This window comes from Nerophis lumbriciformis, linkage group LG12 (genome assembly GCF_033978685.3).
Source record: "Nerophis lumbriciformis linkage group LG12, RoL_Nlum_v2.1, whole genome shotgun sequence".
Classification (NCBI taxonomy): domain Eukaryota; kingdom Metazoa; phylum Chordata; class Actinopteri; order Syngnathiformes; family Syngnathidae; genus Nerophis; species Nerophis lumbriciformis.
The window spans coordinates 4,626,014-4,639,923 of NC_084559.2; the positions used below are offsets into that span (position 1 = coordinate 4,626,014).

The 13,910-nt window shown below is 38.1% G+C and overlaps 1 protein-coding gene across 4 annotated transcripts in view; it reads left to right on the plus strand.

Moving 5' to 3' along the window:
* The first annotated feature begins 1,494 nt into the window (after positions 1 to 1,494).
* The window catches only part of LOC133623030 (max dimerization protein 1-like), a 40,456-nt gene continuing 28,040 nt past the window's right edge, over positions 1,495 to 13,910 (plus strand). For 2 of the 4 annotated variants that reach the window (XM_061985943.2, XM_061985944.2), the window contains exons 1-2: positions 1,495 to 2,192; positions 2,720 to 2,819. In XM_061985943.2, the coding sequence (XP_061841927.1) occupies positions 2,126 to 2,192; positions 2,720 to 2,819 (167 nt within the window). In that variant the 5' untranslated portion in view covers positions 1,495 to 2,125. Of the gene's footprint in view, positions 2,193 to 2,420; positions 2,820 to 13,910 lie in introns of those variants that run through there. The other 2 variants (XM_072914243.1, XM_072914244.1) reach the window with 1 other exon arrangement.

Here is a 13,910-nt window from a genome sequence, read left to right on the forward strand (position 1 = left end):
TTGCTCACGCAGTTGATGACAAAGGGGTGTACCTCGCCCCATCCTTTCTTGTGAAAAACTGAGCATTTTTTGGGAAGCTGTTTTTATACCCAATCATGGCACCCACCTGTTCCCAATTAGCCTGCACACCTGTGGGATGTTCCAAATAAGTGTTTGATGAGCATTCCTCAACTTTATCAGTATTTATTGCCACCTTTCCCAACTTCTTTGTCACGTGTTGCTGGCATCAAATTCTAAAGTTAATGATTATTTGCAAAAAAAAAAAAATGTTTATCAGTTTGAACATCAAAAATGTTGTCTTTGTAGCATATTCAACTGAATATGGGTTGAAAATGATTGGCAAATCATTGTATTCCGTTTATATTTACATCTAACACAATTTCCCAACTTATATGGAAACGGGGTTTGTAATATTTTGGTTCCTACATTATATATCAATACAGTCTGCAAGGGATACAGTCTGTAAGCACACATGATTGTGCGTGCTGCTGGTCCACGAATAGTACTAACCTTTAACAGTTAATTTTACTCATTTTCATTAATTTAATATTAATTAATTTTTATTCAAGAAAATGTTTTAATTTATGTATCCTATTTTTATTTTTTTTATTTTTTAAAGGACCTTATGTTCACCATACCTGCTTGTCCAAATTAGGCATAATAATGTGTTAATTCCACGACTGTATCTATCGGTATTGGTTGATATCGGTATCGGTAATTAAGAGTTGGACAATGTAGGATATCGGCAAAAAGCCATTATTGGACATCCCTACCGCAAAGGTTTTTTAATTGTTTTTTTTTATTGAACAACAGACATACATTTATAATTCACACAACATTTAAGGCACTTTGAACAACAAGGAAATAAAACAAAAGCAAATACAGAGTATTAAATATTAATAAATAATAAAAAATTAAAAGACGAAAACAAAGATATACATTTTTGAGGGCTTTTGTACTTTTAATCATTCTCCAAGATTGGATTGATAATGGTAAACCATTAAGCCAATAAGAAAATGTAGGCCTTACTTTTATAAATCGACATTTATGTGGAAAATGTTAAAGTAATGACTGACTGCAAAGGTGCCTTCCCGGATGTAGATATTTTGTAGGAGGAGTCAGTTTCGAGCCAGCATGTGAATTTGACCAATCAGCGATCAGAAAACAGGACAAACAACACCACACCAGCCAATCACAATCATCCACCGCGAAGCAGCACGTTAGGAGGGCGGGTCAAACTGTCAGAGGCAGGTGACGTCATGCGAGCCTGATAATATTGCGACCAATGGTTGGTGGCGTTTAATCTGGAGCTAACCAATCACGGCGCAGCTGTGTATCCCAACGCCACAGCGTCCATTGTGGCTCTACGGAACCACAATATTGACGTGAACGTCGGCACAAAATGGCCGATCACAGGCATCGGTTTCAGCCTATTCGAATGAGTGACAGATTAAACGCCGAATAGAAGTCTCGATTTGCTAGGCCCAGCAACCAATAATAACCCAACACAGACAAAGCTTTAACCACGGAATATGGTCAAAATATACTCAAGTCACTTTTTTTTTTTTCGGAAGCAGACTTGATGCTGGGGGACGAAACAGCGATGAACTAGCGCACAACTACTTCTCAATCAGCTGACAGGTTGTGTGACATCGCCGGGGAAACTTAAAAAAACAACAACAACAACAAAAAACGTCGTTTTACCCACTAAATGAGTCTGTAACCACTTAACGATATTTTTATTTTTATTTTTGGACGAGCAGTTTTACTCCGAACGACAAAGTGAAGGCTTTAGCTTAGCTTAGCCTAGCCTGTCTACCTGACACAAGTCAGCTGTCATTAAAGAGACGACACCAGGAAAAACACGCGTGTCTTCTGGCGTGGGCGCATTTTTTTTTTTTTTACCTTTCCACATTATCTCTTCCATATAGGTCGATAGTATTTTTTTTTTTGCCCTGTAAAAGAAGCCAAAAAGCCAAGCAGCCAGCAACACTTTTGAGTGCGAGTATACGCCGCTGTGTTCGGGACTTGGGACGAGAAGCAGCTTGTGTACAAAAAAAAAAAACACCAAAAAAAACAACCCACTCGTCGAATCGTGTTGATAATATCAGTGCTATTATTCAACATGACGGCTATTGGAATGGTGCAGATGTTGATCGAAGCCGCCGAGTACCTTGACCGCAGAGAACGAGGTAAAGTATCCTTCTTTTTAGTGAATATTTTTTTGCAACCCCTTCACTCACCTATTCACACTTATCATATATTTACCTTAATAACCATTTAATGACGTTTTGCTTTTTTTTTTTGTAAAACTATGCATTGATGCAGACAACAGTCATCATTTTATCTTTTGCAATTCCTGCCATGCACTTTAGCAGTTTGCATTTATTTAAATTGTGCATATTTTATTTTTTTTTATAAATAATGAAAGCTGCAATGGGATGTTGCTGGGGGACATTGTTTTCCCCCAGCCCCTCCTTTCCTGCTGTTGTGGTTTTCTAGTGGGGTTTATTCCAGTTCAAGATGACATCATTGTCCGGGGGGCTGAGGGGAGAAACACAATATAAAGATATATCATGGAGTTTTTTTTGTTTTTTTTGCTTACGATGAAGCCTTGAGAATGGCGACCGGATGCTAAAAGGATTGAATGTTGAAATTAAAGCTTTTTGTGCACGCAGTTCGGTCACGCTTTGGCTTAATGTCTGTTATGTGCTTGCAGAAGCTGAACATGGATATGCCTCCATGCCTCCCTTTATGAGCAGCCAAGAGAGAGAAAGCTTGAAAAGGAAGAGCAAAAGCAAGAAAAACATAAGTAGCAGGTAGAAACACATTTCGCCCTCTTTTCATTCATTTAATCATTCCTATTAAATCATTACCGTATTTTTCGGACTATAAGTCGCAGTTTTTTTTCATAGTTGGGTGCGACTTATACTCAGGAGCGACTTATGTGTGAAATTATTAACACATTACCGTAGAATATCAAATAATATTATTTAGCTCATTCACGTAAGAGACTAGCATACCTGCCAACTACTCCGGTTTTCCCGTAATTAGTACGGTTTTCATCAACCTATTCCGGGTTACGGTTGCAGTGATAAAAAAAACGGTTTTTCATTAATTAAATTTTTTATTTTTTTTAAAGTTTTATTCACGAAATCGCGTAACAATGACAATCGACACTGCTTCCCGTAACTTCCTATCGAGCCATTCCGGATGCCACGAGCAAGGCTATTTATAGCACCGCTGCCAAGCAGTTGCCATTGTTTCCAAACGAGCGAACGATCATGGAATCAGCCAGAGAAAAATCGCAAACGAGTCTTAAACCGAAAAGAAAACTGCAGTCATTCCGTGAAGAATATTCAAAAGCCTATCCGGGAATAATTATCCGTTCCAAAAAGGGTGAAAACTACGCAAATTGCACCTTGTGCAGACAAGATTTTTCGATCGGACACGGAGGAATTAGCGATGTAAAAGACCACGTTGGGACAAAAAAACACAAGTCTAATGCCGTTGCTAGCGATACAAGTGGAAAAATGTCAACGTTTTTCGTCGCCCAAACAGATTCTTTGGATGTGATAAATGCCGAAGTTTTATTTACGGAGGCAATAATTGAGCATGAACTTCCAATCGCACTGGCATGATCACATCAATCTGATAGAATAAATTTGGATTTTAGCCACAAAAAGGTAATGACACCAATGTTATCTATTGGAATTGTTTAGTACTGTTATACTGTTAAAAGTGTTTATACTATTTATGCTTTCAAGTCCAAGTTGAAGAAATCTTGTTAAATGTTGACAGCATAACTACCAAAATACAGAAGTATGTCCTTAATATTTTTGCAGTGCTATTTCTGTTGAAAAGTTAAAATGATTACATTAGAGATGTGATGTGCCACTTTTCAAGTGTCTGATGGCTTAAATTAATTTTCATTAATTTTTCATATTTTGAATTCTTTTGAAAGGCTTACAAAAAAACTACATTTGAATTGTAATTCCATGCTATTGACAGGACTATTAATTTTAATGAAGTTAGCTTACCATTGTTTACAGTATGATAATTGTGATAGAAATGTGAATTTTAGGCACAGAATATTTTTTACACTTGAACAAGGCAGTAGATTATACAAGCTTGGACAGAAAGTTAATAATGACACCAATTTTTTTTAATGGAATTGTTTAGTACTGTTTTACCATTTGTTTACTGTAAAAAGTGTTTATACTGTTTATACTTTCAATTAACAAATTGAAGTCTTGTGAAAGGTTGACAGGATAACTGGCATTAACTGTCAAAATAATTTCAAACTATTGAAGTTAGCTTACAGAATAAACATGTCAATCAACCCATATGATTTTTGCTGTAATATTTTTGTTCTGAAAAGTCACTGTGACTGATAGAAAAGTGATGGTTTTAGCAACATTTTAACCTGTCTGAATGCTAATAATCATTTTGCGTCGGGGGGCGAAGTGAACACCCCACCAGGACTTTGTCCTGGACCTACCGGGGCCTGCGGCCCCTGGACCCTGGCTACTAGGTTTTTCTGATTTCAAAAGTTGGCAGGTATGGACTAGACGTATATGATTTCATGGGATTTAGCAATTAGGAGTGACAGATTGTTTGGTAAACGTATAGCATGTTCTATATGTTATAGTTATTTGAATGACTCTTACCATAATATGTTACATTAACATACCAGGCACGTTCTCAGTTGGTTATTTATGCCTCATATAACGTACACTTATTCAGCCTGTTGTTCACTATTCTTTATTTATTTTAAATTGCCTTTCAAATGTCTATTCTTGGTGTTGGGTTTTATCAAATAAATTTCCCCCAAAAATGCGACTTATACTCCAGTGCGACTTATATATGTGTTTTTCCTTCTTTATTATCCATTTTTGGCCGGTGCGACTTATACTCCGGTGCGACTTATACTCCGAAAAATATGGTACACATAATGAGTATGGATGTGTTCCTCTAGTTTTCTTACTGCCATTAAGCTGACTGTGCCAGTCTTGTTTTTTGTTGCGCTCTATAAAGTATTTATACTGTAAGTATTGTACTTACTACACACCAGCTGTCTAACTATAACATGCATCTTAGTTGTAGTTTTAATAATAATAATAATAACAATAATAGATTTTATTTGTAAAAAGCACTTTACATTGAGTAAACAACCTCAAAGTGCTACAGTGTATTAAAATAAATAAATAAAAATAAAAAGATAATAAAAAATAAATACAAATAAAAACTAGAACAGCCAAATAGCTAGTACCGTATTTTTCGGAGTACAAGTTGCTCCGGAGTATAAATCGCACCGGCCGAAAATTCATAATAAAGAAGGAAAAAAACATATATAAGTCGCACTGGAGTATAAGTCGCATTTTTGGGGGGAAATATATTTGATAAAACCCAACACCAAGAATAGACATTTGAAAGGCAATTTAAAATAAATAAAGAATAGTGAACAACAGGCTGAATAAGTGTACGTTATATGAGGCATAAATAACCAACTGGTATGTTAACGTAACATATTATGGTAAGAGTCATTCAAATAACTATAACATATAGAACATGCTATACGTTTACCAAACAATCTGTCACTCCTAATCGCTAAATCCCATGAAATCTTATACGTCTAGTCTCTTACGTGAATGAGCTAAATAATATTATTTGATATTTTACGGTAATGTGTTAATAATTTCACACATAAGTCGCTCCTGAGTATAAAAACTATGAAAAAAAACTGCGACTTATAGTCCGAAAAATACGGTAGTCATTCCTATTAAATTATTACACATAATGAGTATGGATGTGTTACTCTAGTTTTCTCACTGCCATTAAGCTGAATTTGCCAGTCTTGTTTTTTGTTGCGCTCTATAAAGTATTTATACTGTAAGTATTGTACTTGCTACACACCAGCTGTCTAACTATAACATGCATCTTAGTTGTAGTTTTAATAATAATAATAGATTTTATTTGTTAAAAAGCACTTTACATTGAGTCAACAACCTCAAAGTGCTACAGTGTATTAAAAAAAAAAAAATTAAATAAATAAAAAGATAATAAAAAATAAAAACTAGAACAGCCAAATAGCTAAAACTAGTATGCATATATCTAAAAAAAGGCTTTGTTTAAAAAGAAGGGTTTTTAAGCCTTTTTTAAAAGAATCCACAGTCTGTGATGCCCTCAGGTGGTCAGGGAGAGCGTTCCACAGACTGGGAGTGGCGGAGCAGAAAGCCCGGTCTCCCATTGTTGTAATGACCAAATTTGGAAGTGTTGAAATTGCCATGTAAAATTTCTATTGCTGATCAGTGGCACGTCTATGGTATATCCAATGTATATTATCGTTGAGCTAGCGCCATTTTGAAAAGTGGAGCTTGCTTTTGAGCGCTTTCTATCAGGCATGCTTGCCCTGTTGGCATGAAAAATAGAGGTAGTTTGCTATGAATACGCTTATTTGGCGGATATGGGCTTGAGTCGATGCCACGTTTTGTTGTGTGCGGAAAAGGGTATTGAAATAAGGTACCGTTTGATTTTCAGTAAATTGGTACGTAGTAGTACCGCCAAAATGTGTTGAGTACTACTTAAAGTACCGAATTTGGTACCCATTCCCATAGACATCTTATAAAAAGTAGACGCAGCATTAGCTGCTGTGACGCGAGACATTTGGCCGCCATCTTGAAGTGGTGATGAGCAGCCTAAATTGACAGTTGACAGGTACAAAACAAAGATGCGGACTGTCGAAAATAGGAATCGGGGGATTACTTTTCACAAGTAAGATTTAACGTTAACGTACTATTGGTTGTATTTTGTGAAAATAATATTACCACAGAGTTGAGAAGGAGCAAAGATCTTCATTAGTACTGAAGTCGTAGCCGCTAGCAAACAAGAGTATGACCATAATAGAATTGCTTGTCAATGAAATTGATTACATTTAAAAATGTCACACTTGAATAACATAAAGTTGAAATAAATGATGAAGATAAAGATTGTAAAAGCCAACAGGGGTAAAAGTTAGGATCACAGTCCAGATTGTGTAGGGGGGTTAGGGTAATATATGTTAGCTAACTAGACAATCAGAAGGACAGTGGCTATACAGTATTATACAAGTCTAAATTTAGTCTAGCTTTCCAACCCAATTTGTATGTAGGATATACACATGTGTATATATAACCTCATCATATTGTTTCTTCAATTTAAAAATAGGTGACCGTTTTTTTCCCCCCTTCTCTGGGATTATATTCCCAGTTTTGATCTCGGACGTCTGGTCACTTATAGCCAGAGGTGGGTAGTAACGCGCTACATTTACTCCGTTACATCTACTTGAGTAACTTTTGGGATAAATTGTACTTCTAAGAGTAGTTTTAATGCAACATACTTTTACTTTTACTTAAGTATATTTATAGAGAAGGAACGCTACTTTTACTCCGCTACTTTTACTCCGCTACTTTTACTCCGCTACTTTTACTCCGCTACTTTTATCTACATTCAGCTCGCTACTCGCTACTAATTTTTATCGATCTGTTAATGCACGCTTTGTTTGTTTTGGTCTGTCAGACAGACCTTCAAAGTGCCTGCCTTACTGGTGACGTTTCACTTCGTTCCACCAATCAGATGCAGTCACTGGTGACGTTGGACCAATCAAACAGAGCCAGGTGGTCACATGACCTGACTTAAACAAGTTGAAAAACTTATTGGGGTGTTACCATTTAGTGGTCAATTGTACGGAATATGTACTGTACTGTGCAATCTACTAATACAAGTTCAAATCAATCAATCAAAAGTGTGAAGGAAAAAATATACTTTTTTTATTTCAACCGTACATCTCGTCAAAAGCCTCAAGACTGACCGCACATGAGGACGTTCCTGTCTTCACAATAAAAGTGCCGCTCCATCGCGCCTGCGCTTTCAAAACAAGAGTCTCCGAAAGCCAGCGCAAACAAGCTAGCAAGCTACGGAGTTTGACGCCAATATATTTCTTGTAAAGTGTATAAAAACGAATATGGAAGCTGGACAAACAGGATGCCAAAAACCCACCACTTTCATGTGGTATTAGACAGAAAGGAGGAACTTTTCTTCTCCTCCATTTGAAAACGTGGACATTATCATCACTACTGTCTGATTACAATCAATGCAAGTCATCAGAATCAGGTAATACACCAACTTATATTCTAGTCTTCATTAAAGAAAGGAATCTATATGTTAAACATGCATGTATATTCATTAAAACACCTTTAACATGTAAACAAAAACAGCAAAATAAATACATATAAATGATATACTGTATATATCAATGTATATGTATGTATATATATATATATATATATATATGAGAGTGTATGTTACTCATCAGTTACTCAGTACTTGAGTAGTTTTTTCACAACATACTTTTTACTTTTACTCAAGTAAATATTTGGGTGGCTACTCCTTACTTTTACTTGAGTAATAAATCTCTAAAGTAACAGTACTCTTACTTGAGTACAATTTCTGGCTACTCTACCCACCTCTGCTTATAGCATATAAGAATATTGTATTACTGTTAAGCAAACTATGAATAATAAAACACGCCAAAACATGTGTCCTTTATCATAGCTACACGTATGACAAAAATCAGTGGTATTTAGTGAGGTAAAATTAATTAAATGCGCTGACAGTTCATTGCTCCTGCCAAATGAATTGCACTGAGCAGAGCGGATCACCACTCCAAGATGGCAGCCTTGCGTCTCGTCAGCGCCAGTAGGCAGTAGCGGTCCATGCTGCGTCTACTTATAAGATGTCTATGCCCATTCCTACACAGAATGCTAAATAGCTAGCTAGTCAATGAGAGTTGTGGTTGCTCACTCACAGGAAAACACTGCCCCTAGCGTTATGGCAGAGAATTGCAAGTGATGCGCTCATGCACCACTAAAGAGCTTTCACCGGCTCAAGTTGCCGCTAGAATGGCCAGTGGAATGAAACCTTAAATTGACCTCAAAATAAATGGTTGAATAATCCAAAGAAGTTCTTTAGGTCTTTAAACAATTATGCAATTTGTTATTCTTAAAAGCCAGACCTGTGCTTACTTCCGTACTTGATGGTTTTGGCTACAACTAGAGATGTCCGATAATATCGGATTGCCGATATTATTGGCCGATAAATGCTTTAAAATGTAATATCGGAAATTATCGGTATCTGTTTCAAAAAGTAAAATTCATGACTTTTTAAAACGCCGCTGTGTACACGGACGTAGGGAGAAGTACAGAGCGCCAATAAACCTTAAAGGCACTGCCTTTGCGTGCCGGCCCAGTCACATAATATCTACGGCTTTTACACACACACAAGTGAATGCCACGCAATTCCCGGTTTTACCGAAATTCCAGGAATTCCGTAATACCATTTCTCAATTCAACATGTTACTACTTCAACATTTCTCCTACACCAACCATTTCAACTCATTCAGACCATTCAAGTTTTTTTTTTTTTTTACCATTTTTAAAAAAAAATTCGCTTTTCCCGAAATACCCACATTTTTGGGAAATTCACATTGAAATGAATGGGACATTCTTCAAAGTTCAACAATTCCCACATTTTTCACCTGATTCAAACCGTTCCAACTTCAAACTGTTCAGCTTATTCAGGAATCGCGGGTTTTCCCTTGACAAATTCCAAAAATTCCCAGATTTCCCAGAATTCCAGGTTTTCTGGGACATTTTTTCCCATTCAAAATGAATTGGCCATTTTTCAAACTTCCACCATTTCCCCATTTTTTAACCTATTCAAACTATTACACCTTCAACACATTCCACCATTCTGGAAATTTAAACTTCACCTTTTCCAAGTTGCAAAAAATTCCAGGATTTTCCAGAATTCCTCGTTTTTTCAAAGCCCCATTTCCACCCTTTTTTCTGGCGACTACTCCTTCCACATTTTTCAACGCATTTCAACCGTTCCACTGTCAAAACATTCCTCTTAATGAGGACAAAAAACTGGAAGAATTCTCAGTTTTCCCGGAATTCCAGGAATTCCGTAATACCATTTCTCAATTCAACATGTTACTACTTCAACATTTCTCGACCGATTTGAAAAATTCCAATACCAACTAGAGATGGCCGACAATATCGGGCTGCCGATATTATCGGCCGATAAATGCTTTAAAATGTAATATCGGAAATGATCTGTATCGGTTTCAAAAAGTAAAATTCATGACTTTTTAAAACGCCGCTGTGTACACGGACGTAGGGAGAAGTACAGAGCGTCTAAAAACCTTAAAGGCACTGCCTTTGCATGCCGGCCCAGTCACATAATATCTACGGCTTTTACACACACACAAGTGAATGTTATGCGTACTTGGTCAATAGCCATACAGGTCACACTGAGGGTGGCCGTATAAACAACTTTAACACTGTTACAAATATGCGCCACACTGTGAACCCACATCAAACAAGAATGACAAACACATTTCGGGAGAACATCCGCACGGTAACACAACATAAACACAACAGAACAAATACCCAGCACTAACTCTTCCGGGACGCTACAACATACACTTCCCGCTACCCCCTACCCAAAACCCCGCCCACCTCAATCTCCTCCTGCTCTCTCAGGGAGAGCATGTCCCAAATTCCAAGCTGCTGTTTAGAGGCATGTTAAAAAAAATAATGCACTTTGTGACTTCAATAATAAATATGGCAGTGCCATGTTGGCATTTTTTTCCATAACTTGAGTTGATTTGTTTTGGAAAACCTTGTTACATTGTTTAATGCATCCAGCGGGGCATCACAACAAAATTAGGCATAATAATGTGTTAATTCCACCACTGTATATATCGGTATCGGTTGATATCGGAATCGGTAATTAAGAGTTGGAGAATATCGGATATCGGCAAAAAAGCCATTATCGGACATATCTAGTTGTCGGTCATAATGAATGGCTTCTTCATGGAAGATCTTGAACCCCGTGCCCTCCAAACAGCACCAGCACACTGCGGCCTCTCCTTATGGAAAAGGTATGTGGATGACGTCTTGGAAATAATAAAAATAGGACATACACAGGAACACCCAGACCACCTCAACACACTGGATAAAACAAACAATATACGATTCACCCAAATAGAAGAGAAGGACAGCACAATAAACTTTCTGGACCCTGGACATAAAACATTTGGAGAATGGCAGTTTAACAATTCAAATATATTGAAAACCCACTCACACAGATCAATACCTCCTTTGGACATCGGAACACCCAATGAATCACAAACACTCCGGTTGTAAGAACACTGTGTGAATGCACCAATCTCATCACGTTGGAACAAGACAGAAAGAAGGAGGAACCGCACATTACAAAACCACTAAGAACTTGCAACTACCCAAAGTGTGCCATAGCATCATCGGCAGTCACTCGATCCTCCTGGTAGGGGTGTATCCCTTTATGGAGGATGCCTGTGCGTGACTTTGTTTAGCGTGGGGAGACTGGTGCAGAGACAGTCACCCCATGATCCTTGACAGAATCGGGTCAGGGTCCAGTGGCTTGGAGTCCAAGATGACTGGGGACCCTTTTCTGCTGCAGCCTTCTTCTGCCATCGCAGCCGTTGTGGTAGTTCTTAAATCTACCGTCTTTCGCCTGGTCCGCCGTTGAGGTCTTCACCGTATCCCTGGCTAGGGGGCAGTCAGGTACTAGGCCTTTGCCAAGGGCCACCTGGGGTAACAGTAGTAAAGGGGTTAACCTCCTAGTGCCCCAAGACCCCATAGAGGAGCCTCCACTGCTGGATGCACTTTAACGTCATGCCCAGGACACAACCATAGAGACAGGGTGGCAACAAGCTGAACAAAACATCAAGAGGAAACAAAAAACCAAGCAAAAGTAATGAGAAGCAAAACATGGCCATGGTCATACTTCCATACATCAGGGGGGTCGCAGAGAAGGTACAAACACAACATTAATACATCCAGTCAAACCTCACACTAAACTACGACAGTTGTTAGTTCACCCTAAGGACAAAATAGACCAAGAACACAAATACAATGTAATATATGAGATACATTGTTTGTCGTGCAAGAAATCATACGTAGAAACCATGGAGATGCGGAAGCTTACCACTCAGTCTGTGAACCGGGACGAGGGGGCGTACCAACTTTCCCACACCTGGGACACAGTCCTGAAGAGGTCGGACTGCAGATGGCGTTGTCAGCCTGCTACTACAAGCAGGACATCAGCGCCAAAAACGGTTTAAATCAGCTGACCAGACACGTCACAGCAACGTCACGTGACAACCTTTGAGGAAGGCAACCGTTTGTTTGATTGATTGAAACTTTTATTAGGATTGCACAGTACAGTACATATTCCGTACAATTGACCACTAAATGGTAACACCCGAATAAGTTTTTCAACTTGTTTAAGTCGGTGTCCACGTTAATGAATTCATGCTAAAGATGTAACCGAAACCGTCAGGTACGAAAGTAAAACCTCAGGTCTGGCTATACGAGTAACAAATTACATGGTTGAATGTTTTCGTCGACATAAACATTTGAGATCCATAGGGATCCGTTTTTTCCAACATGTGTTCCTTATTGCTAAGCAGCATTAAAACAAAACATAGCGACTGTCTCGTTAAACAGAATCAAAATGTGCGCACAGTGACTTCCTGTTCAGTGCAAAGTAAGTTTCAAAACAAGAGCTTGGTAGTACTGACCTGGATTGATTGATTGAAACTTTTATTAGGATTGCACAGTACAGTACATATTCCGTACAATTGACCACTAAATGGTAACACCCGAATACGTTTTTCAACTTGTTTAAGTCGGGGTCCACGTTAATGAATTCATGCTAAAGTTGTAGCCGAAACCGTCAGGTACGGAAGTGAAACCTCAGGTCTGGCTATACGAGTAACAAATTACATGGTTGAATGTTTTCGTCGACATAAACATTTGAGATCCACAGGGATCCGTTTTTTCCAACATGTGTTCCTTATTGCTAAGCAGCATTAAAACAAAACATAGCGACTGTCTCGTTAAACAGAATCAAAATGTGCGCACAGTGACTTCCTGTTCAGTGCAAAGTAAGCTTCAAAACAAAGCTTGGTAGTACTGACCTGGATTGATTGATTGATTGATTGAAACTTTTATTAGGATTGCACAGTACAGTACATATTCCGTACAATTGACCACTAAATGGTAACACCCGAATACGTTTTTCAACTTGTTTAAGTCGGGGTCCACGTTAATGAATTCATGCTAAAGTTGTAGCCGAAATCGTCAGGTACGGAAGTAAAACCTCAGGTCTGGCTATACGAGTAACAAATTACATGGTTGAATGTTTTCGTCGACATAAACATTTGAGATCCATGGGGATCCGTTTTTTCCAACATGTGTTCCTTATTGCTAAGCAGCATTAAAACAAAACATAGCGACTGTCTCGTTAAACAGAATCAAAATGTGCGCACAGTGACTTCCTGTTCAGTGCAAAGTAAGCTTCAAAACAAAAGCTTGGTAGTACTGACCTGGATTGGTTGATTGATTGATTGATTGAAACTTGTATTAGGATTGCACAGTACAGTACATATTCCGTACAATTAACCACTAAATGGTAACACCCGAATACGTTTTTCAACTTGTTTAAGTCGGGGTCCACGTTAATGAATTCATGCTAAAGTTGTAGCCGAACCCGTCAGGTACGGAAGTGAAACCACAGGTCTGGCTATACGAGTAACAAATTACATGGTTGAATGTTTTCGTCGACATAAACATTTGAGATCCACAGGGATCCGTTTTTTCCAACATGTGTTCCTTATTGCTAAGCAGCATTAAAACAAAACATAGCGACTGTCTCGTTAAACAGAATCAAAATGTGCGCACAGTGACTTCCTGTTCAGTGCAAAGTAAGCTTCAAAACAAAAGCTTGGTAGTACTGACCTGGATTGATTGATTGAAACTTTT